Source organism: Loxodonta africana, chromosome 18 (genome assembly GCF_030014295.1).
Source record: "Loxodonta africana isolate mLoxAfr1 chromosome 18, mLoxAfr1.hap2, whole genome shotgun sequence".
NCBI classification, from domain to species: Eukaryota; Metazoa; Chordata; class Mammalia; order Proboscidea; family Elephantidae; genus Loxodonta; species Loxodonta africana.
In genome coordinates, this window is record NC_087359.1 from 66,077,404 (window position 1) to 66,102,883 (window position 25,480).

General features: G+C 43.1%; 1 protein-coding gene across 5 annotated transcripts in view; it reads right to left on the minus strand.

The window, feature by feature from the left end:
* Positions 1 to 20,331, minus strand: part of NCBP3 (nuclear cap binding subunit 3) — a 31,179-nt gene extending 10,848 nt beyond the window's left edge. For 3 of the 5 annotated variants that reach the window (XM_064271582.1, XM_010596507.3, XM_010596508.2), the window contains exons 1-7: positions 20,134 to 20,331; positions 19,543 to 19,623; positions 18,206 to 18,271; positions 16,194 to 16,299; positions 3,188 to 3,313; positions 976 to 1,104; positions 692 to 768 (exon numbers count right to left, since the gene is read on the minus strand). In XM_064271582.1, the coding sequence (XP_064127652.1) occupies positions 692 to 768; positions 976 to 1,104; positions 3,188 to 3,313; positions 16,194 to 16,299; positions 18,206 to 18,271; positions 19,543 to 19,623; positions 20,134 to 20,316 (768 nt within the window). In that variant the 5' untranslated portion in view covers positions 20,317 to 20,331. The remainder of the gene's footprint in view (positions 1 to 691; positions 769 to 975; positions 1,105 to 3,187; positions 3,314 to 16,193; positions 16,300 to 18,205; positions 18,272 to 19,542; positions 19,624 to 20,133) is intronic. The other 2 variants (XM_010596509.3, XM_023556294.2) reach the window with 2 other exon arrangements.
* Positions 20,332 to 25,480: the final 5,149 nt, after the last annotated feature.

Below are 25,480 nucleotides of genomic sequence, written 5' to 3' on the forward strand. Positions count from 1 at the left end.
AAAGTCGTTTTCTGTATCATATTTATTCAGTAGCAAAGTTACCATGGATTCAGAAAGCATCCTGCCTTAACAATACCCACCAGCACTGCAGCACTAGTTCCTCTGCAGAATTTCTAAGTCAGAGTCTTCCCCGACCGCCCCATCTAAAACAGTCTCCGTAATTTTCTATCCTCTTTCCCATTACTTTTTCTCAAGCATTCACCACTTCCTGACATTATTACGTACGCCTGTCTGCGCATCTGTGCATTGTCTGCCTCCCCCACTAGGACGCAGGCTCCAAAAGGGCAAGGACTTTGTTTTACTTGATGCTACATACCCAGCACCCAGAATCTGGTATATAGTAAACACCCAATAAATACTTACGAACTGAACATACTCTAATAGTTCCAATAATAGTATATAACACACTAGGAAATATGTCACTACTGCTTTTTCTAAATTTAACCAATAGATAACATTTTAAAACCATTTGCTTTTATCTACAAGTGTGGGTATTATTGTAAGATCTCAAGGTAAATCATTACAGTCACATAAATATAAGGTGAACCCTCAGAAGGTTTAATGATGAAAGCTACAGGAAAGAGCACAACTTACGTTTTGTAATGAATAAAAGTCTTCAAGCTTTAAATAAAAAGGACGGCAAGCATTTTTTTACAATAAAACCTCACATATATCTCTGCCTATCACTAACCTCCACGTCGCTTGAGTTCTCATCTTCAACTTCTCCTTCTTCAGCCTCATCATCATCTGAGCTGTCTTCCTGTTTGTCTAAAATGGGACACATGGGAAAAGACGAACCTTAACATAACTCCATCTCATGTATTTTTAAAAGCCCAATAAGCACTATGGCTTATTTCAGAAATAACTGGTGATGAGATGCTATGTAACACTCTGCACAGGAACCCAGAGGCCCAAGACAGGACTGTGTAAAGAACAGGACTTTCAGCCCAGAGTTCACCCTTTGTGTCCAGTTACCTTTTTTACTTTTCTCAGATGACTTGTCCTCATTGGCATCCCTGCTTCGTATCTTATCCAGGGCTGGCAGAGAGCTCATGTTGATAAGGGCTCGTGTAGCTGTCATTTCATCCAGCCAAACCACGTTACCTAAAATGTAAAATAAAAGGTTAAATTTCATCCAACCTGTACGACATTTTTTTAGAACAGAGGCTGCATCACATTCATTGCCACAGCCTCATCTAGCTACAGGCTGGCACCAGTAAACGTACAAACCAACTGACGAGAAGGATAGAAAGTGGCAGTAAAACCTCTGGATGAAATCAGCCTAGTGCTGCATTCTCAGATGGGCTTCCACAAAATAATCATCAAGTATTCGATGAAAGAAAGGGTTCTGTACACTAACACTGCCTGGCACATAGTGAGTGCTACGTGTCAGCAGTTCTTGATGGTGATGATGAGTGTCAAACAAATGTGGAATATCCTTGAGACTACTGCCCCTTACAGGGAGAGCCAAGATGACGCTCCCCCACTGTAAAGTGTGCGTGAGCACCATACCCATGAGATAAACACAACAGTGGCTTTGCATCAACTAATTCAACTTGCCTCTCTAAGGATGAGGATTTAGCAAAAGAAATGTTTTGAGAAGCTTTGTAGAAGAAAACTTGTCTAACTTGGTTTAAAAAGGCATTTCTCAAATTTATGTTATTGTTATACCTCCGTTTGGGAAATTAAAGTCTGAAGACTCTCACTTCTGTCTCTAACATGCCATGTGACCTGGGCAAATAGTTTCCCTTTTCTGTTTCTCAGTTTCTGATGTACAATATGAGATAGATGAACTAGATAATTCTAGGGGTCTCCCCCCTCTAATACTCCTTAACTATATTTGTAATGACTTAAATCAGGGGTTAGCAAACTACAACGACCTACAGGTCAAATCTAGTCCCCCACTTGTTTGTTTTTTTAATTAATTAATTTTAATTTGTAACTGTTTTATTTAGGTATAACTGACATACGATAAATTACAAAGCCACCACCTGCTTTTGTAAATAAAATTCTATTGCAAACAGCCAGGCTCATTCGTTTAAGTACGGTCTATGACTACTCCATGCTACAACAGTGGAGTGGAGTACACGTGACAAAGACAGTATGGCCTGCAAAGCCTAAAGTGTTTGCTAACTGGTCCTTTACAGAGAAAGGTTTACCGACCCTTGATTTGGATGGTTTAAGTTAAACAGAAAACATCTTTTCCTCAATCATGTTTCTTCGTCTCTGAAATGCTGTTATCGTTTCTTATTAGTTGCCATCAAGTCGATCCCAACTCATGGCGACCTCATGTGTGCAGAGCAGAACTGCTCCACAGGGTTTTCAAGGCTGTGGCCTTTTGGAAACAGACTGCCAGACCTGTCTTCTAAGGCACATCTGAAAGGGTTCAAATCGCCAGCCTTTTGGCTAGTAATGGAGTGCTTAAGGGTCTGCACCTCACTAGGACTCCTTCTCTCAATGGGAATACTGAATCAGCATCTCCTTAAGGCAGCAGCCGGGAAAACGAGGCTGCGATCGAGGACACTGTCTGGGAGGTCAACAGGCTGGGCAGCAAGTAAAGCTAGATGAGAAGTGAGTCAGGACAAGAAGCTAGCAGGGTGGTCACCAGAGGTCAGGCCAGAGAGGGGGCGGGAAGTCGGACGGGAAGTTAAATATTACAGTTAACTCACAAACTGGACAGCTCACAAGTCAGGGCAGGCAGGTGGAGTTCCAGAAAATACAGTTCAGGGCAGGCAGAGGCAAGCAGTCTGGTACAGTGTCAGAGGGCTCTGGTCTAGTTCTAGGTCAGAGACACTGAGGCAGAGACAGCCCTCCAAATAACCATACGGCAAGCTGCAACGACAAAGTCTGAAGCCCTGAAAATACAACCCCAAGTCTAGGCAGTTGGATCCAGCCCTTTGCTAGGCAATTCTGGGTATTAAAGAGGGCTCAGTCATGTAACTGTAAATGCCAGGAACCCTGATCACCAGCTCTGACTTGACTGGGAATACCTGTGCAGGAAGAGCAAGCAGGCTGGTTAAGGCATGCTTGTTCTCGTCAACGGACAATTTTTTACTCTCCTGAGCTAAGGGCAGAGGTTAGGTACAGGCAAGTAATCTGGGCCATAATCATTCGTCATCTTAGACCACAAGAATTCATTTAAAATCATATACAAAAGCATATTCAGCAAAAATGTGGAAGTACTTACAGGAGGTATCATCTAACCACTCAATGTGAGCCGGAGGGTATTCTTTAAAATAGGAAAAGATATCCTGTGTACTCATCTCATCTACTCCGCAAATGTAGATTGTCTCCAGTCTCACCTTGGGGATTGCTAGAAAAACAGGACACAAAAAAGATGGCAGGCTTCCCCACCTGCTAGCCCGCTCCACCAGCACCCCTTTGTAACAGTTCACGTAATCAGCGTTCAGAAAAGAAGTATGCTGAAAGAGACAATAATTATTCCAGAAGAAAATGAGGCATAATAGGAAAGCAAACCGTATCAATTTCTATCATGGAACAATAGCATTGAACAGCTTAATTCAGAACAGGCATAAGAGGCTGAGAAAGATTAAACAAATGGTGTCAGTAAAACAGACCATACCTCTCCTCAAATTAATCTGTAATATTCAAAGCAATAAGAAACTCGACAGGATTACGTACTAAACTCGACAAGCTGATTCTAAAATTTTTAAATGTACGCAAAGAGAAATGTGCAAGATAATTCTGAAAAAGAATAAAGACATGTTGCTCCTGCATACATCAAAGAATCCTATAAAACTAGAATAAAGAAATCCTACAAACCAGTAAGATAATGACAACCCAAAATAAAAATGGACAAAGGATACAAGCAGCTAATTCACACAAAAGAAAGTACAAAAGGCCAATAAACATGAAGAGATGGTCGACCTCACTACTAGTCAGGAAAATACACATTAAAAGAAGATACCATTTTTAACTGACCAGATTTTTTTAAATCTACATCTTTTAGTATCAAGTGTCCGTCGCGTGTGGTCAAAGACCCACTGCCCCTGCTGGTGGGAGCATGAATAGGCAAACCACTCTGAAGGGCCATTTGGGAGTGTCTGAATCGACTTGTCGGCACTGGGGTGGTTTAGGAAGCCCTGGTGGCATAGTGGTTAAGAGCTAAGGCTGCTAACCAAAAGACTGGCAGTTCGAATCCACCAGGTGCTCTTTGGAAACCCTATAGGGCAGCTCTACTCTGTCTGATAGGGTCACTATGAGTCGGAATTGACTCGACGGCAGCGGGTTTGGTTTTTCTGGTACAAAAACGTAATTTAGCACACAACCTATAAGCCTAAGAATTCTTCTCCCCAGTAAACCTGTTGCCATTGAGTTGATTCTGACTCATAGTGACCTTATAGGACAGAGAACTACCCCATAGGGTTTCTAAGGCTGTAATCTTTTTGGAAGCAGACTGTCATATCTTTCTCCAGCAGAGCAGCTGGTGGATTCGAACTGACGACTTTTCCACTAGCAGCCAAGTTTAACCACTGAGGTACCAGGGTTCCTCTTCTCAGCATCTACCCTAATAAACACACACAGTTGGGTTCACAAAGAAGCTCACACGAAGATGCTCATTGCAGCACTATTTGTAACAACCCAACAGCCATCAGAGTAAAGAATTATGGTTTATCCATATTACAGAATATTATATACTTGAAAATAATAATTTAGTAGATGTCAAAGAAATATCCTAAGACACATTATTGAGTGAAAAAATCAAGCTGCAGAAAATTATATACAGTGTGAGCACATTAAAAAAAAAAAAGAAAACATCACTACACATTTTCTAAGGATACATATTTATATATACAGATGTCTAGAAAAAGATCAACTGGGATTCATACCAAACTAATAACAGCTGTTACTTCTGGGGAGGGAAAAAGGGTGAGGGCTATAGTCAGAAGGGAACCTTAGCCTTATTGGGATTGTGTTAATATTTTTTAATACATTATCTCACTGTAACCTTTTTATTGTAAAATATGCAAATGTATCAGTAAGAATAAAAAACAATTTTAAAATAACTGCATACCTACCACCTAGTTTTATGTCTAATTTATTAAAAAGATCTGAGGCAAATAAAACAGTACATATAATATCGGGGCCCACATGACCTCTCTGCATCCCATTTCTCCCTCTCCTTCCCAATTCTGTCAAGAATTCAATGTCCATTACTCCTAAGCATGTTTTTATACCCATGTATTACATTTCCCCAAAACAAATTTTAAATACATATTCACATGTGAATATTTTCAGAAAAAAGAATGATTTTTTTTTTTTTTTTTGTCATTTCATTCTGAAGAGATGTAAGAGATGGGCTTGCTGGGAGCCTATGGCAGTTGGCCAGACTAAATCAGGTGAGTACTTTTCCTGCCAGCCCAGATTCCTGAAGACAGAGATGTCACCAAGACTTATGAGTCCCAGCAAGTCCTTACTAGTGATCTGCAGTGCACCCGTCAACAAGGACCCCAGTCGGAAACAAATGGATGTCCAGTCTATTAGAGTAACCTTTTTTTTTTTTTAAACAATATTTTATTGAGTTTTTGGTGCAAGTTTATATAGCAAGTTAGGTTCTCATTTGACAATTTCCATAAAAATTGTTCAGTGACATCAGTTACATTTATAACAATTTGACTTTTTTTTTAAGTTTCACATACAACATAGTGATATTGATTACGTTCTTTGAGCTGTGCAACCATTCTCTCCCTCCTTTTCTGAGTTGTTTCTCCCTTATTAACATAAATTCACTGCCCCCTAAAGTTCCCATCTAATCTTTCGAGTTGCTATTGTTAAATTGATCCCATATAGATAGTTCTTAAAGGAGCATAATGCTCAAGGCAGACCATTTTTACCAATTAAGCTAAACTACTGTTTGGTTTTAAGACAACTTCAGGGAATATTTTTGGTTTAAGGTTTAAAGATTACCTCAGGGCAATAGTTTCAGGGGTTCATTTGCCCTCCACAGCTCCAGGATGTCTGGATTCCATAAGAATTTGAAATTCTGTTCTGCATTTTCCCCCTTTTCATTAGTATTCTTCTACAGAAGCTTCGATCAAAATGTTCAGTAATGATAGCCGGGCACCATCCAGTTCTTTTGGTCTCACGGCAGAGGAAGCAGCTGTTCATGGAGGCAATAAGCCACACATTCCACGTGTGCCTGCCCTTCTTCCTCTGTTGCTCCAGGTAAATTGAGACCAATTATTGTGCCTTGACAGGCCATTTGAAAGCTTTTAAGATCCCAGGAATTACACAATGTAGGAGGTAGAACAGATGCACCTAAACATGTTATTAGGCCAATTAACTGGGAGGTCCCATGCAACCATGACCCTAAACCTCCAAAGCAAGAAACCAAATCCCATGAGGTGTTTGGCTATACACACACAGCCTCAGTAATTTTTTTTCCTTTGTCGTTGTTAGTAACTCTTACGTGCAGCATAGGACACAGAAACATTTAGCCCAGGGAACAGCATTCTCAGCTTCTCCAGCTGAATGTCATGACTTTGGGAGAAAAAGATCCTACAGAGATGCTTACATATAAGGTAATAAGGAACAAGGGGAGTGCCTAATGATGATAGAGGGATCAGACTGAAGATCAGGGAGAAGACACCTGGAAGGAGACTTCCTGATCATGTGTTGTTGTTGTTAGATGCTGCTGAGTCCGTTCCAACTCATAGCAACCCCATGTACAACAGAACAAAACACTGCCCAGTCGTGCGCCATCCTCACAGTCATTGTTATGCTTAAGCCCATTGTTGCAGCCACTGTGTCAATCCATCTCCTTGAGGATCTTCCTCTTTTCGCTGACCCTCTACTTTACCAAGCATAATGTCCTTCTCCAGGGACTGGTCCCTTCTGATAACATGTCCAAAGTACGTGAGACAAAGTCTCATCATCCTTGCTTCTACAGAGCATGGCTATACTTCTTCCAAGACAGATTTATTTGTTCGTTCTCCTGGGAGTCCATGGTACATTCAATGTTCTTCGCCAACACTATAATTCAAAGGCATCAATTCTTCCTTGGTGTTCCTTATCCAGCTTTCACATGCATATAAAGCGTCTTAATCATCTAGTGCTGCTGCAACAGAAATACCACAGGTGAATGGATCTAACAAAGAGAAATTTATTCTCTCACAGTCTAGTAGGCTACAAGTCCAAATTCAGGGCATCAGCTCCAGGAGAAGGCTTTCTCTCTGTTGGCTCGGGAGGAAGGTCCTTGTCATCAATCTTTCCTCGCTCTAGGAGCTTCTCCGCACAGGAACCCTGGTCCAAAGGATGTGCTCTGCTCCCAGCAGTGCTTTCTTGGTGGTGTGAGTTCCCCATGTCTCTCTGCTTGTTTCTCTCTTCTATATCTCAAAAGAGATTGGCTCAAGACACAATCTAATCTTGTAGACCTCACTGACATAACTGCTGCTAATCTATCTCGTTGTTGTTGTTAGGTGCCATGCAAAACACTGCCTGGTCCTGCGCTATCCTCACAATCGTTGTTATGCTTGAGCTCATTGCTACGGCCACTGTTGTCAATCCACCTCGCTGAGGGTCTTCCTCTTTTCTGCTGCCAAGCATGATGTCCTTCTCCAGGGACTGAGCCCTCCTGACAACGTGTCCAAAGTATGTAAGACACAGTCTCACCATCCTTGCTTCTAAGGAGGATTCTGGTTGTACTTTTTCCAAGACAGATTTGTTCGTTCTTTTGGCAGTCCATGGTATACTCAATATTCTTCGCCAATACCACAATTCAAAGGCGTCAATTCTTCTTTGGTCTTCCTTATTCACTGTCCAGCTTTCACATGCATATGATGCGAGTGAAAACATCATGGCTTGGGTCAGGTGCACCGTAGTCTTCAACACTTTCAAGAGGTCCTTTGCAGCAGATTAATCTATCTCATTAACACAGGAAAATCACATCAGATGACAAAATGGTGGACGATCACACAATGCGGGGAATCATGGCCTAGCCAAAAAGATACACATATTTTTGGAGGACATAATTCAATCCATGACATGAGGCAACTGAAAATACTACGGCTTGGATCAGGTGCACCTTAGTCCTCAAAGTGACATCTTTGCTTTTCAACACTTTAAAAAGGTCTTTTGCAGCCGATTTGGGCAATGCAATGTGTTTTTGACTTCTTGACTGCTGATTCCATGAGTGTTGATTGTGGATCCAAGTACATTAACTTGACAACCTTAATATTTTCTCCATTTATCGTGATGTTGCTTATTGAACCAGTTGTGAGGATTTCTGTTTTATGTCGAGGTGTAATCCATACTGAAGGCTGTAGTCTTTGATCTTTATCAGTAAGTGCTTCAAATTCTCTTCAACAAGCAAGGCTGTGTCATCTGCATTATCGCAGGTTGTTAATATGTCTTCCTCCAATTCTGATGCCCTGTTCTTTTTCATACAGTCCAGCTTCTCAGATTATTTGCTCAGCATACAGACTGAATTAAGTACAGTGAGAGGATACAACCCTGACGCACACCTTTACTGACTTTAAACCATGCAGTATCCCCTTGTTCTGCTCGAACAACTGCCTCTTGGTCTATGTACAGGTTCCTCATGAGCACAATTAAGAGTTCTGGAATTCCCATTCTTGGTCTCTAAATTCAGGTGGGATATACTCAGGTCGTATTTTGGCTCCTGTGGACTTGTTCTAATTTTCTTCAGCTTCAACTTGAACTTGCATATGAGTAATTGATGCTATCATATAACGATTTAATCATGAATCAGAAAGGCAGGGAGAATAAAGACCAAAATAAATGATAAAAGTAAGTACCAAGAGCCATCACAGCATTGTTCTAACAAAATACTACAACAACATGAAAAAACAAAAAATACCTACAGGTGAGGGAATAGTTTAAAAATAGAAATGTAAAGAGTGTAAGAAACAAAATTTCTGCTTATATTTTAACAAAACACATACATGTCTATACATACATATACATATATTTTAATTTTGCTTTAGGCAAAAGTTTACACCCAAGTTAGTTTCTCATTCAAAAATTTATACACATGTTGTTTTATGATGTTGGTTGCAATCCCCAAAATGTGACAGCACCTTCCCCTTTTCCACCCTGGTTCCCCGTTTCCATTTGTCCAGTTTTCCTGTCCCTTCCCACCTTCTCGTTTTGCTTTAGGGCAGGAGTTGCCCATTTGACCTTGTATATTTGATTGAACTAAGAAGCACGTTCCTCGCGTGTGTTATTGTTTGTTTTATAGGCCTGCCTACTCTGTTTGACCACTGGGCTTTGGGAGTGGTTTCAGTTCTGGTTAGCAGATTGTCCAGCGGCCATAGTCTCAGGGGTTCCTCTAGTCTCTGTCGGACGAGTAAGTCTGGTCTTTTTTCGTGAATTTGAATTTTGTTCTACATTTTTCTCCTGCTCTGTCTGAGACACTCTATTGTGATCCCTGTCAGAGTCATTGGTGGTAGCTAGGAACCATCTAGTTCTTCTGGGCTTGGCCTTGGCAGAAACTGTTGTTCATGTGGCCCTTTAGTCCTCTGGACTAATATTTTCCTTGTGTCTTTGGTTTTCTTCATTCTCCTTTGCTCCAGACAGGATGGGACTAATAGATGTATCTCAGACGACCACTAAGATCCCAGGTGCTACTCACCAAATTAGGATATAGAGCATTTTCTTTATGAACTGTGTTATGTCAGCTGACCCTGATGTCCCCCGAGACTATGCCCCCCCGCCCCAGCACTTAGCCCCAACATGTCTATACTTTAACATGCTTAAACACACATCTATATTTTAACTAGAATTGGGCAATGGACAATCTTGTTCAAAAGAAACAGGTAAAGAATAAAAAAAAAAAGACGCAAAAGCCATACCACTGTGGAGATAAACTAGTCCCAGTCAGCTGGAGAACGAGAAAGGTTCATTCTCAAGAGTACCAAACTGACAGTAGCAAGACCCACTAGAGATGGGAACTTTGTTAAGCTCAAAATTTAACGGAAAACCACTCAAAATAAAAGCAACAAAGACGGTTCCTAGACTTATGCCCAACCAAGAAAGAGCTAATTGCTGAGGTGGCCATGAGGAGATGCACTGGGGAGCACTGGTGAGTGAGAACAGGACAGTTACTGAATGTTGGCTTCAAGCCAGTCATCAGGGCATCATCTTGCATTTCCTAGCAGGGAAAGAAGACAATGAATGGCAAGTAGTGGGATATAACACTCAAGTTTTTAGCAAAGCAGATTTCAGAAAATTCTGAGAAAAGGTAGCTAATCCCAAATCCTCAGGTAAGAATGATCAGAAAAGTTGGAAGACACTAAGTTTGGTAAGCCAGAGCGTTACAAGTGATCCCAAGGAAAGAGAAGGCAGGAAATGGGATCTACCTGTTTGCAAAACGTAGGCGAACAAAACTCATCACAGAACACATACGAGAGGGATAAAAGGTAAATTCCCAACAATAAACTTAACAGAACGGCACAAATCTGAAAGGCTAATACCAAGCTATACGGCAACATGGAAAACGCTGACGATGTTCTGTCAGGTGAAGAGAAAAGAAACAGAGTGATTACAAAGGGGAAAACAAAAAGAAAGTCCACATCTAGAAAAGAGATTAGAAGGAAACACACAAAATGGTGACACTGACTATGTCTGAGTGGTGGACTGCGGCCAATTTCTCTTCTTCTTCTACTTTCCAATTTTTTTTTTTTTTTGGGTGAACACGAACTTCTTTGATCACATCTAATCCACTGAAGAAAAGGTTATAGTCCAGAGTGAACAAACAGGCTCATAAAAAATGGTGACAGGTTTTGTTTTGTTTTTTAAGTGTTTGGGGCAACACTGCTTTGGGAAGATGATGCAAGAAAAAAGAACTGTTGATCTTTCCTGCTATTCTACTAACTGACAGTAGAATAACTAACATTAAGAAAGAACCAAAACCCAAGATCATAAACAACAGGATAAAAATTAATTTAAACAGATTTAAATCTTCTAGTCCAGAATTACATTCCAGTGCGCTCACTCAAACACACAGCTGTGATCTCAGAATTAGGCAGCAATCTGTGAAAGTCACAGGGAAGGAGAAAAGTTCCTTAAAGCCTTCAGAAGGACTAATTCTGTACTGATTTTCATAAAAGGAGAAAAGGGAAATTCCCAGACAAGACTGAAAAGTGTAATGTCATTCTCTGAAAAATTTTAAAAAAAGCTTATTAGACAGAATATATGATCCCTTAAGAAATCAAGTCCTCCCCATTGGAAATGACATAAATTTGCTAAGAAGCAAGACACGCTAACTTTATTTCTTTTTTTAACAGTATTACTAGGCCACAAAATTCAGAGAACACCATAGATGGTGTTCTATCTTGAGATCATTAAGGTACGTAACCAAGCTCCTCAAGACAATAAAATGAAATGTGGGCCTAATGATAATAGAATAAGCCTTATAATTAATGGATCAATATTTTATGGCACGATACGAGATTATCTTGTTCAACATTTATCAACAACTAGATGAAAATACATAACAACGTTGGAGAAGACACAAAGTGAGGATTATAGCTAAAACATTGAAAGGGAGAATTAAGATGAAAATTAACTCAATAGACTGAAATGAAGACTTGAAATCAACAAGACGTAATTTAATAATCTTTTTTTTTTTTTAAGTACCTTACCACAGAATGAGAAAGACTGGTTGATGAACATCATTCCTGGGGAAAAATCCTGGGTGCTCTGGTTGACCAGAAGATGAACACAACGTAAGACTATGAAATGGCTGGGAAGAGAGGTGATGGTGAGCCACAGCCTTGCCATACTCTCCATGAACCCAACTGTATCCAGATCTACACCTCATCTTATGAAGGGCGTTTAGAAACTGGAAAGTCCAGAGGAGGGACAACAGGAAGGCATTTCATATAAAGGAAGGTTAGGGGATGGGCAAAAAGCCTGTATTTCCATCACCTAAGGGTTATTGTGTGAATAAGGAAAGGACTTAACAGTGTTGTTCTAAGAGCCATTCGGTAACTAAGAAACAAAAATGACTAGAAGGCAATTTCTGTTCAACACAAGGAGATCTCCAAAAACAAAGCAGGCTGACTCATAAATAGTTCTCATGCCATCCATGCGAAGCATTCAGGCAGAGGCCAAAGGACCATTAAGAACTTTGCCAAAAGGCCTGTAGCACTAGGCAGGTGGTTGGCCTAGATGGCCTCTAATGCCCCTTCTAACCGTGAAAGCTCTAATCTTGGGGATAAGGAGACCAAGGCTGCTCAAGTCACTCAAGAGTAGCAAGTCACTCTTAATGCAGAATGTGTCCCTAAACGTTGCTTGAGCGGTTAGGAACAGGCTTCACAAATCCCAGCCTTGCTACTTACCCAGCTGTGGGACCTTGGGCAAACTTCTGAACCTCTCATAACCTTGGTTTCCTCATCAGTAAAATAAAAATAATAAATACCTTCCCCTCACAGCATTGCTGAAAAGATAAGTTAACCACATACCAGAGTGACTGGTGTACAGTGAGCATTTAACAAACGGTATCTTTTATTATTGTTGTTGTTGTTGCTAATAAGAACAAATCACACCTGGTTTGGCTGCAAAAGTCAAGGTGTTTATTCCAACTTAATCATTCTACCAAGAGACTCAGATGACTGCTTGGAAGATGGAGAATGCCAGATAACAATAATAACAACCAACATTTATTGGGCAGTTACTATATGCCAGGCACCATTCTAAAAACTATAACATTTTGTTAGAGCCTCCCAACAATCCTACAAGAACTTGCCCAAGGTCACAGAGCTAGGAAGTGACAGGTCAGGATTTGAATCCAGGCAGTTAGGTTTCAGAAGCCATGCTCTTAACCCCAACACCAATGGTTCTCAATCCTGGCTGCACATTAGAACGACCTGGGGAAATATAAAAACGGTATCTCCAAGCCCTATCCAACCCCTCCTATTCTGATTTCAACTGATCTGGGATGGGTAGCAATATTTCTTTTAAAGTTTCCCAGGGCTCAGGTACACTATCCTAGGCCACGCTGTCCCCTGGATGAAGAACAGGTTGTAATGCAGACACTGCCCCAGTTGCCATTCCCAGGCAGAGCTACTGCCTGTTCTAGGAATTTCTTCAGAACTATGAAATCAAGGTTGCTTTAAAACAAACAAATAAAAATAAATTAAAATTTAACCCAAATAGGGTTAGAAGCTGGCGAAATGGACACAAAAAGAGAGAGTGGAGGGAGAGAGCGGGCTGTCTCATTAGGGGGAGAGTAATTGGGAGTGTGTAGCAAGGTGTATAAGGGTTTTTGTGTGATAGACTGACTTGATTTGTAAACTTTCACTTAAAAAAGCACAATAAAAATTATTTAAAAAAATTTAACCCAAATAGCAATCCTATTCAGGTAGGTATGATATTCCCATTTTACAGACAACGAGACTGAGACACGTTGTTATAAGCTGCCTCAAGTCAGTTCTGACTCATAGTAACCCTATGTACAACAGAACGAAAAACTGCCCGGTCCCGTGCCACCCTCACAATTAGAGCCCACTGTTGTAGCCACCTTGTCAATCCATCTCCTTGAGCATCTTCCTTTTTCACTGACCCTCTACTTTACCAAACATGATGTCCTCCTTCAGGGACTGGTCTTTCCTGATAACATGTCCAAAGTATGTGAGACAAAGTCTTGCCATCCTTGCTTCTAAGGAGCATTTTGGCTATACTTCTTCCAAGACAGATTTGTTCGTTCTGGCAGCCCATGGTATATTTAATGTTCTTGACCAACACAATAATTCAAAGGCATCAATCTTTCTTTGATCTTTATTCACTGTCCAACTTTGACATGCACACAAGGTGACTGAAAATACCATGGCTCGGGTGAGGCGCACCTTAGTCCTTAAAGTGACATCTTTGCTTTTTAACACTTTAAAGAGGTCTTCTGCAGCAGATTTTCCTGATGCAATGCTTTGTTAAATTTTCTGACTGCAGCTTTCGTGGGCGTTGGTCATGGGTCCGAGTAAAATGAAATCCTTCACAACTTCAATCTTTTCTCCATTTTCGTGATATTGCTTATTGGTCCAGTTGTGAGAATTTTTGTTTTCTTTATGTTGAGGTATAATCCATGCTGAAGGCACTTAACAGACAAGGAGACTGAGACCTAAAAAGTTCAATAACTTGTCCACAGTAACAACGAACTACAACCAGGTTCCGCAAGGGCCTGGCACTCTAAAGAGCTCCAACACAGGTGGAAAGGAATTTCCAGTGGGTAACCAGGGATGCTTCACGGGGAAGTAACATCTGAAGCAACTGATGAAGGCATGACTGAGACCAGGGGCAAGACAGCACAAGGAATGTTCAGGACTAAAAGTACAGAGGCATGGTCAAACTATGCTGCTTTCAAGGCTGACTTGTGAGAGAGGACTCAGAAAGGTCTCCTTCAGCCCAGACCACACAGGCTGACAAATGGCAAGCTGCAATCTGTCCCTGGCCTTCACAGGACTTTTCCTAAAACAGAAATCCATTCAACCAGAAGCCTGGGACCTCAGCCTATGGAGGGAAGCAAGGTCCTATTTCCAGCTTGAACTAATGATGTATGAAAAAGTAGAAGCAACTTCCAAAGTTGAGCTCTGCATCCAAGTTACTCTGGTTACTCAGATGGACGGCGGTGGGGGCGGGGAGGGGGCATGGTTTGGGTCTATCATATCATATATTATAAAACAATAGAGCAAAGTAGTTAAGATCAAGGCTTTAGGGTCAGATAAACCTAGGTTCAAATCCTGACTCCACCTTTACTTCACATGACCTTGGGCAATTTATTAAACTTCCCTGAGCCTATTTCCTTCCTTGTAAAACACGAATAAAAGATATATCCCTCATAGGGTTGTTGTGAGAAATGAATAAGTATATGTACAACATGCTTAACATCCCGTTTACCTGCTGCCGCCAAGTCAATTTCGACTTATAGCAACCCTGTGGGTCAGAGGAGAGCTGCCCCACAAGGTTTCCAAGGAGCAGCTGGTGGATTCGAACTGTCGACCTTTTAGTTAGCAGCTGAGCTCTTAACTGCTACGCCACCAGGGCTCCATGTTTAACACCCAAAAAAAACCTAGTAAAAGTGGTCCCCAACAAATGGTAGCTATTCATTCAACATGTTCCTGCAGCTTTTGTTCCTACCAATCAAGCAAGCCTAGAGAAACTCTCACAGCAGAGCACAGACCTTAACGTGCATCTCAGATCTGCCTATTAAGCCTTTCAAAAATACCCAAACTTGCAAATACAACGGAGACCTTTCTCATGGATGGATTTATATTAGAATGGAATAATAAATACGGCTGGAGACTCACTCAAAAACTAATGATACAAGACTAAATGGGCAACACCTGCCCAAAAGCAAGATGAGAAGGCAGGAAGGGACATGAAAACCAGACAAATGGAATCAGAAAACCCGGGGTGGAAAGGGGGAGAGTGCTGACACATTGCAGGGATTACAACCAATGTCACAAAACAATTCATGTATAAATTTCCGAAGGAGAAACTAATTCGCTCGGTAAACTTTTACCTAAAGCACAATTTAAAAAACTAATTATAATTTTCCCTTTTATTTATAAATTGCTTTGGAAGACTGTAACATATACATGTATATATACACATACGGACACTTATATATGTATACGTGTATACATACATACACACACACGTTAGAGATCTAAGGAGCGCAATACTTTGTCTAACAAAAAATAATATAAAATCACAAGCCAAATGGTAGCACTATAAAACCTACGGCGAGATTCATTTAGCTTTCTCTGACGACAGGATGTTACTGTGTGGTTTACATTTGTCACACATTCATATAATCAACAGAAGTATTAATGGCTTTCCCCATCCCAATATTCCTCTAACTCCCCTAAAACAAGGTCTGTGAGATACATCTTCACTACACTTAAAGGCAAAGAAGTTAGTGCTCCTTTGATAAAAGCAGGAGTAAGGATCTGTAAAAGCTCCGCCACTAACTGTGTGACATTCTCTGCACCTACTCAGACAATATCATCTCCTTTTTTCCGGTTCTAACATCTCAGATGCAGCTAACATCTCAATTTTAAACAGTAGCCTCAGAAACAGAGACTAAACAAGTCTCTCCCTTTGGGCGTATTTGGATGAATATCATACATGCAAAGCAAGGCCAGAAGCATGAGGTGATGCCAGGGAAGTCACTCTGGGGAAATGTGGGAAAATTCCCCTAATACTTCCTGTACCTTTCTTCATCATGTCTCGGTCCAAGGCCACATTTCTTTGGGCAAGATTTACTTCTGATCGAAAATGGAACCGCTTGGCTCGCTGTTCTTTCTTTTCAATGGCTTCCTAGAAAGACAGAAAAAGTCAAAGTAGTGAAACATGAAGGAGGAAAGTCAAATCACAAATCCAACATGACGTATCCGTGATAATCCTAAAGTCAATAAGAAGAAAAGGACAACACTGTACCTGGAATAATCTTCCAGAGAATTGGATATTCACATTCAATACGTGGGACGGGGTGCGCTAATATCGCTATAATTTGACAAGAAACTCCAAGATGATTTAGTACCTATCAGTGCGCCTGGGACGTAGTAAGAACTCATAAATATCCATTGACTGAATGAGTAGTGCTTTAGAGCTTATGAAGTCCTCTGACTATTTATTATTAACAATCCTGAGAATAAATTACAACAATCTCAACATCCCAATTTTCCATGTGCAAAAACTGAGGCACAAAAAAGTAAAAAGGTCTGCTGCAAGTACTTCAGCTAGCGAGGGGCAGATCTGAATCCAGTGCTATTTCTAGAAGCCCCACCACCGCCAGCGCCACCAGTTCACATCCTCTGTATGCATGGTAGTCACACCTATCGCACTCTTCCACACAGTAAGTCTGCCTGAGCAGTCCACCCCCTAAAGCTATTTTCCTGTTTAGAAATAACACCAACACCAAGAATCCCTCCTCCGTTCTAGCCTCGCTTCTGTGGAATTGCCAGTTTTCATCTTTAAGTGACAAGAAGCATTGGAGCTTCCCTGAAAAACAAATAATCAGCTTCGTTAAGTTTTTTCTAAGAGCTAAAATAAATCCAGGTGCAACTGTGGGTTCCTTTCTGATGGCCCTTAGGGACCCTTCACTAATTGTATATTTATGGACTTTGACACACTAATTAAAGGTCTGACTATAGAAAGCTTATGGGGATTGGTAAAGCAGCAACACCTCTGTTATTTCCCAATAGTTACACTAATTTTCTTCACTGACGTTTTCCCAGTGCAAACAACTTATCTACCTTCCTCTGGTAACAACTTAAGTACCAATTCTGGGGCTACCACCCTTTCTCTCATATATCTGTTCCATATAATGGCAAACTATGTAGGATTAAGAACAGTATAGACTATAATTTTTTCAATTACAGTAAGAATAAGAAAACATTTCACTTTATTCCATTTTCTTGCTTGTCTAAAGGATGACTAATTCTCTTTCGGCCTTTAAGCAGTCTGAGACAGATTGAGACTCGGATAAAATATTAAAAAAAAAGCATGACATATTTAATTTTTATTTTTGCTTTTATACATCCAATATAGTATTGTTATTTAGAACTGCTATTCATAATTCTGTTCCAAATTTAACAGCACACGTTAAAATCACAAATGGTATCTAAACTAGATAAAACCGATCAAAGTGACAAATTCATACGGATTGCTTATAAGGAAAACAATAGGTCTGGCTCTATGCAACAGTGCAATGAGGCTGGTAATCTAGTTAACAGCAATCGCTAGTTAAAAGGCAATACTCTCAGGTACTGGGAATAATTTTGTTGACTTGACCTTCAAAGTTCAGATAGCCACGCAATCAGTAAGCCCTATTTTTCTAAGCCTACAACCTATGAGGAATAAAGGCATTTACTAAGGGCCTACTATGTGCCAGGCACTTTTCACTTAAAATGGCCACAAGCACACATTTTGAAAGAATGGACACGCAGCATTAAAAAAGCACTCCTAGCACAGAATTTCTTCTTGGAAATGGTTAAGCACAGGCATCTAGGTATAGTAGTTTTATCTTTTGGGGGATGTAATGTTGCCTGGATGTTTTTGGGGGATGCATGAGGGCTGCCTTGTGTAACATGCAATTAAGAACAAACGTAATCCAGCAACAAGAAAAAAAAGGAAGTAAAGAATAATACTCTCGCATTATGTTGGGGGACCAAGTTCCCAAGACACTTATCAAACTGAATAAACCGATCATGGTCTGTTTTACCTTGGAAGTAACATCGATTCCAGTGATGAAGCTGCCAGCCTTGTTTTCGTATCTTCTACTTGTGTCCTAACACAAAGAGGAACAGTGAGAAGTGCTGACAGCAACTGAAGAAAAACTCATGATAAAAGGCAGCCTGACAAGTGATTCCCCTTGGATAGTCATTCTTTTCAGCAACACTTCCCCCATCCCCGACAACCCCTTATTATGAGAAAGCCTGTCCCAGGGACTCTAAGAAGTCCCTTCTAGATCAGAGCCCACCCAAAACCTGAAGTAATCCCATCAACTGAAGATATCCATGTAAATGTGAATCTGAAGGCTTTGGAGAAAATGTCAAAGATGAGATGCAGTCATGTCTTATCGCCCCAACCCAGACTGGACAAACTCCCCAGGCTAGGCCACTAGATGGAGCACAAGTCTACCAAAATGCAGAGAGTCCAGGCTCTCCTAGAGTTCAAGGGGAAAACACAGCACAGTACAATGAAAAGAAGATGGGATTTGGACACAGAGGATTAAAAGACAATCCTTTTGATCTCTGTGGGTCTCAGTTTCTCCTATGGTATCTGCCTACCTTCCTGACCTTTTTTACTACTGTTCCACTTGTGCTACAGAACTTTCCATTTCTCCAACAAAACAATCTTGTTCCCATCTCAGAACTTTTGCATTTGCTGTTCCCGCTACTGGCCACACTCCCTTCTGTATCTGCACATTGTTGGCTCCTTTTTGTCATCTAGGGTTGGACTTGAACGTCACTACCTCAGAGGTCTTCCCTGACCATCCTATCACATTCTGCTTCTGCACGCCCTCCCTACTCCCTCCACTCTCTATCCTGTGTTTTATTTTCTTCAAACACATCCCAGTATCAGGAATTATTTGTTCATTAGTTTATTATCTGTGTCCCCCAACTAGAATATAAACTCCAGGAGGGAGACTTATCTTGATCTAGTGCCTAGGACACGGCCTGGCACATAATGAGGGGTGCAATAAATAGATACTGAACTGAATGAACAAAAGAACGATAATACCTACTTCACAGGTGCAATGATATTTAAACAGCATAATGCAGTAAACGGTAAAGTGCCATTATGTTTATTATCATTGGCCATTTCTAGTAAGCCTACCTTAACCTTTTCTCACGACTTCAGTTTAAAGCAAGACTTGCTGACGTGGTGAAAAGTATTTTATGGCAGGTGAGAATTTAAGGATATGAGAGGACCATCCAGGCCGGAGACCAGTTGTCTGAAAACCGCACCGTACGACCACCAAACCACAAGCAAAACACCTCTCCCCATCCCCCTTGTGATAAAAGAGGGGCCGAGAAAGATGACTGGTGCACCTACTCTGGTTTCATTAGAGGTCAGATGCTGGGGCAACGGTGTAGGTCCTGTACCGCAGTGGAGCTGCGCCGAGGCAAGATGACCCTCAAGCCACAACAGAAAACACCGTGAGTTTCTGCTGCTGACAAAGCCAGTGCTCCCCAGAGAGACCGCGAGTGCCAGGTTTAAAACACCAATTACACTAAAGCAAGACCCACAAGGAGACCTGGACGCCAGGGCCACCCAACACTTCCTTCTGGGCCGCCCCTGGTTCTGTTCCCGCCCCGGGTGTCCCCATTATCTCAAACCCGGCGGCTCCTCGCTCACTCCCTTCCACAAACAGGTTCAGGGAAGCAGCGTAGGGTGTCCTCAACTACCCCCCAGCTCTCCCGCCGGTCCTCCAGCCCCCTCACCACCCGTTTCCGGGCTCCCAGCATCCTTTCTCTCTCTCCCCTTCCTCAAGCCTGGCCCCCCGCCCCCCGGGCGCCCGCGCCCCTCTCCTCCTCACCCCCAACTTCCCCCGGCCCGGGCGCCAGCCACCTCCCCTTCCGGCCCCCTCGAGCGCGGGGCACTCCCTCCGCGACCTCCTCTCCGACCCCCGCCCCCCGCCCGTACCGGGATCAGCTCCTTCAGCGAGCGCCGCACCGGCACGATCTCCAGCTCGCCCTCCTCCACCTCCATAGGCTCTGGTTCGCCGCGCTCCAGGCCAGGCTCGGCCTCTGGCGAAGGGAGCCCCAGGGCCGGCCCTGCCGGGGCCTCCGCCTTCACCGACACTCGCAGGCCCCGTACGGCCGCCATCGCCGCCCGCCGGCCGCACCACTGAGAGCCCGCTCCGCACACCCGGCGGCTAGAGCGCCGCCACAACTGGCCACAGAGGAGCCGCTGCCGCTACCCAGAGTGTCACCCGGTTAGTGCAGAAGGTGGTTCTCAGCCCCGTCGCTCCCTGGTGGTTGGAGGAACCACCACCAGCTGGGGCGGGACCTGGTGAGGAGGAGGAGGGACTGAGTGGGGATGGGGCAGGGCCTGCTGATGGGGGCGGGGCTTGAAGGAGACCCGTGCAGTCTGGGCTTAGAAAACAGCTAGCCCTTGAGTAAACCTGTGATAAAACCTAGTTTTACTGAGCAAGGAGCTCTGGCGGTGCAGTGGTTAAGAGCTCGGCTGCTAACTGGGTAGTTGGAATCCCCCAGCCGCTCCTTAGAAACCCTTATGGGGCAGTTCTACCCTGTTCTATAGGATCACTATGAGTGGGAATCTACTTAACCCCAATGGGTTTGGTTTTTGGTTTTACTAAGCAAGAGCCTTGATGGCACAGTGGTTAAAAGTGCTTGGCTGCCAACCGAAACGTTGATGGTTCGAACCCACCAGCATAGGAGAAAGATGTGGCAGTCTGCTGCTGTAAAGATTACAGCCTCAGAAACCTTGTGGGGCGGTTCTACTCTGTCCTATAGGGTCGTTGTGAAGCAGGCAGTCATGAAAGTGTTATCAAGGGTTATATTAGCCATCCCATAGTAGTTGTATTTCAGAAAAGTTTACTCTTGCTACATTTTTGTTACAAATTTTACAGCACTTCACCATGATTGGTTGAATCCCGGGTTTCTTCTCTTCTCCTGGCAGAAGGCCAAGGCGTAGGTGCACTAACTCCAAATTTACCTGCTGTATGACCTTCCTTCAGTGGCAGTAGGGAACCATCACCATTTTTTTAGGGCTGTGCACAATATTTTTAGAGCCGTGGGCCAAAACTCATTCACAAAAATTATGCAGACTGCCCACGCATCACAAGACTGAAGACCCTCCCCACACTGTTCACGCATATGTATGTCACTCCCTATAAAAGGAGCAAATCTGCCCTGGTTCAGGGAGCTGGCAGTCTTAGGTCACGAGACCCTGCCTGCCTTCCGGTTTGCAAACGGAATAAACCTTTCTGTTCTTCCACCCTTGTGTCTGGCTGACTTCAACTCGCTAGTCTGCTTAACAAGAACCTATTAGTTGACGGCTTCATCTGGCACCCCAGATGGGACGCAGTGGAGACTCCGGCTCAGGGTAAATTAGGTCCTGAAACCTCCTCCAGAGGGCACCCTTGACCCTCCATTGGGTCAGGAGGACTTTCCGGGCCGCACCAGCCCCAGACCAGACAACCCACAAGTCCCCCACTGGAGAAGAGAAACATTCTGACAGTGCCATGAAACAGGTACCTATTTTAAGTTTCATTTTGGAGGAGCTACTAGGTGGTTGGTCGTGTCCTCAGTAACGGGTGTTATTAGGCCTTGTGGTGATCTCCCTGTGTCCTGGGGCTGAGTCCCCACCTGCATGAGGGCACAGGTCTCCATCTGGTCTTTTGTCTCAACCCCTGCATTTTTTTTTTTTTTTGGCCAGGATCTTGTTATAGGATCTGGTTAAGGAATATTGTCCCTGTGTCTTGGGCCCCCCCCCCCGCCCCCGTTTGTCTCATGTTCTAGCTCGGAAGTCTCCCTGCGCAGGATGGTTTTATCTCTATCTCTCTTATGAGGAGTGTACTGAAACATCCTTTCTAATTTTAGATACTGAGTCTCCTATAAGACAGTAACTCAGTTGGAGCAAAGTACGGTCCTTACAAATATTGGCTGTGGAAGGTGTGGTACTTGCATTGCTCCACCTGAGATTATGTATCAGGGTAACCGAGTTCCGCGCCTCCATATAGTCAGGGCCTCTCGAATACATCCTTCCCCTGGCCTACTGATTAGAAGCGATAAGATCTATAAACAAGATGGCTGCCGGTCAGTCCACCCCTAAACCATCCCCCTTAGAGTGCATCTTGACCCACTGGGATTTTTTTAAAACTGGTGACACCAGGACGAAGCATTCGAGGTTCCTCTGTGGCACAGCTTGGCCTCAATATAACTTAGAAGGTCAGGAGAAGTGGCTGGCCAAGGTAAGTGTGCATAATAATACCATATTGCAGTTAGATTTGTAAGAAAACGCGTAAGTAGGATGAGATACCTTATGTTCAAGTGTTCATGACTCTGTATTATAATCAGGGATTACAATAGCAAAGCAGATTGATGGTTCAGGTTAATCAGAAGTCTAAACAAATTCTCGAGAGAGAAGAGTCCAAGCTTGTAGTGGGACTGTCACCCCCATGTAATCTTATTTACCATCAGATTTCCCAAGTGGTTCCTGCTGACCCCAGCCCCGGGGCCTCGGGAGTGGCCCGCATTGATCCTGGGACCCCAGGAACAGGAATGGTCTTCCCACCTCACACCCACAGTAGTGCTACATTTGGCCAAGGCCAGTCCATTTCCTCCAGAGTGTTGACAAGGAGCGTGATCCAGAAGTGGTCCAATTCCCTTTAAGGGAGGCACCGGCTGGGACAGGAGTAGACAGGAGAATTAGGAACACTTTGACGCATGTCCCCTTCACCGCTTCAGATTTGTTTAACTAGAAAAATAATTTCCCAACACAGCATCTGGATCCTCAAAAGATCCATGACATATTTTCGTCCATCTTTAATACCCATCAGCCCACCTGGGCAGACTGCCAGTCTCTGGTGGAAGTTCTTCTCTCTTCTGAAGAGAGAAGAATGGTTTTGGAAAAGGCTAGACAATTCGCTGATAAAGAACATAATGAAGACCCCCAAAATCCTGACAAACTGCCAGCCAAGAACACAGTCCCTGGAGTTGATCCAAAGTGGGATTACAATTCGAAGGAAGGCATGAGTAGGCTGAGGCATTATAGAAAGTGCTTACTAGAAGGGTACAAAACTGGGGTACAAAAACAGAAAAACCTCTCAAAAATTTATGAAGTAATTCAGGAACCCTAAACAAAACCCTTCTGAGTTTCTTGAGAGAATTTTCCAGGCCTTCCAGAGACACACTGATACGGATCTGGCAGCTAGTGAGAATCAACAAATGGTTAATACCATCTTCACAGTACAAAGCTCTACAGATATACAAAAAAACAGAAATTGGATGGAGGGCCAGGTTTGCCTACCTCTCAATTCGTTGAAACAGCCTTTAAAGTTTTTAATAACAGGGACCAGGAACAAGAGCAGAAGGAGACTCTCTGAGCAAGACAAGAGGCTACCCTGCTGGTGGCAGCCTTAACTGGGAAACCATTCCCCTCACCATATCAACCAGCATCAAGAGAAGGGAAAAAAACCTGCCAGGGGGAACTTTGGCCCCCTGAAAAGGAACCAATGTGCCTTACTGTCATAAAGAGGGACACTGGAAAAATGAGTGCCCTGAACAAGGCTGGCCGGCCAAGTATGTGGTGAGTGACCTCCAACCGGGAAGGGGCCTGGGACTTCCCACAGACTGGCTCCAAGAGGGACAGACTGTCACTATCTCCCCTGAACAACCCAGGGTTAACCTAACAATAGAGGGGAGGCCAGTTCAATTCCTCTTAGACACATGGACCACCCACTCGGCTTTAAATGATCCCCTTACCTTACCCTTGAGCGCCAAAAGGACTCCAACTGTTGGTGTGTCAAGAAAAGTAAATTATAAGAACTTTTTGAAGTCAGCTATATGCACAACTGGGAGCTCCAGTCTCATCAATTCCTGTACATACTAGAATGCCTGACCACCTTATTGGAACAGGATTTGCTGTCCAAATTAGAGGCCAGTATCTCCTTTCATGGAAACCCTGGTGGTGTAGTGGTTAAGTGCTATGGCTGCTAACCAAAGTGTCGGCAGTTTGAATCCGCCAGGCGTTCCTTAGAAACTCTGTGGAGTAGTTCTACCCTGTCCTATAGGGTTGCTATGAGTCGGAATCGACTCGACAGCACTGGGTTTGGTTTGTTTTGGTTTATCTCCTTTCATGGGACTGAAAACCCGGTTATCCAAATCCAGGCTCCAGCCAAGGAGGGCTGGTGGTTACAAGCCGTTCTCCTGCCCCAGAGATTAGAAGACTCCTCCCAAATACTGGAACACATCCTACAAGTAGTACACCCCATTGTATGGGCTAGTGGAGAGCCTGGAAGAGCAGTGTCTGCAGCCCCAGTGGTAATGGAACTAAAGAAAGGGATTGGAACTCCCAATCTAAAGCAGTATCCCATGAGAAGAGAGGCTCAAGAGGGACTTGAGAAACTGGTAACCCAATTCTTGAAAACGGGAATGCTTTGACCATGCCAGTCAGAATACAACACACCCATCCTGCCAGTAAAGAAATCCAACAGAGAATACAGGATGGTACGGGACCTGAGAGCCATCAACCAAATCGTAAGTGATATCCACTCAATGTCCCGAACCCCCATACCTCGCTAGCTGTAGTACCTGGAGACTGTAACTACTTCTCCATGCTTGATTTAAAAGGTGCATTTTTCTTCATCCCCATTGCAGAAATCTCAGCCACTGTTCACCTTAGAGTGGGAAGACTACAACACAGGACACAAGTCCCAATTAACTTGGACTGTAATTCTCTGGGAATTTAAAAACAGCACAGCCGTCTTTGGGGAAGCACTCAGTCAGGATTTCCAGGGCCTCAAATTAGAGGAGGGTGTCCTGCTCCAATATGTTAATGATCTTCTCATCGCCAGTGAAGGGCGAAAGGCCTCTGACCAAAATACCATTAAGATTTTCAATCTCCTGGCCCAGTTGGGATACAAAGTCTGGAAGGAAAAAGCCCAGATATCCCAGCTACAGGTCCGATATTTGGGATTCCTCATATCACAAGGAACTTAAACCCCACCTCCTGCATGCAAGGAGGCCATTTGTGCCACTCAAAAACCATCAAACAGATGGGAGCTCAGAGGGTTTTTAGGCATGGCTGGGTTTTGTAGAATATGGATCCCAAACTTTGTACTGATAGCAAAACACCTTTACGAAGCTATGAAAGGGGGGGATGGAGACCCCATTCATTTGGTCTCCTAGCTATCGACAGGCCTTTAAGGAAATAAAGGCTGCTTTATTAAAGGCCCCTGCTTTAGGCCTCCCTGACTTGGAAAAGCCTTTTCATCTTTACACCCATGAATGCAAAAGGATACCCC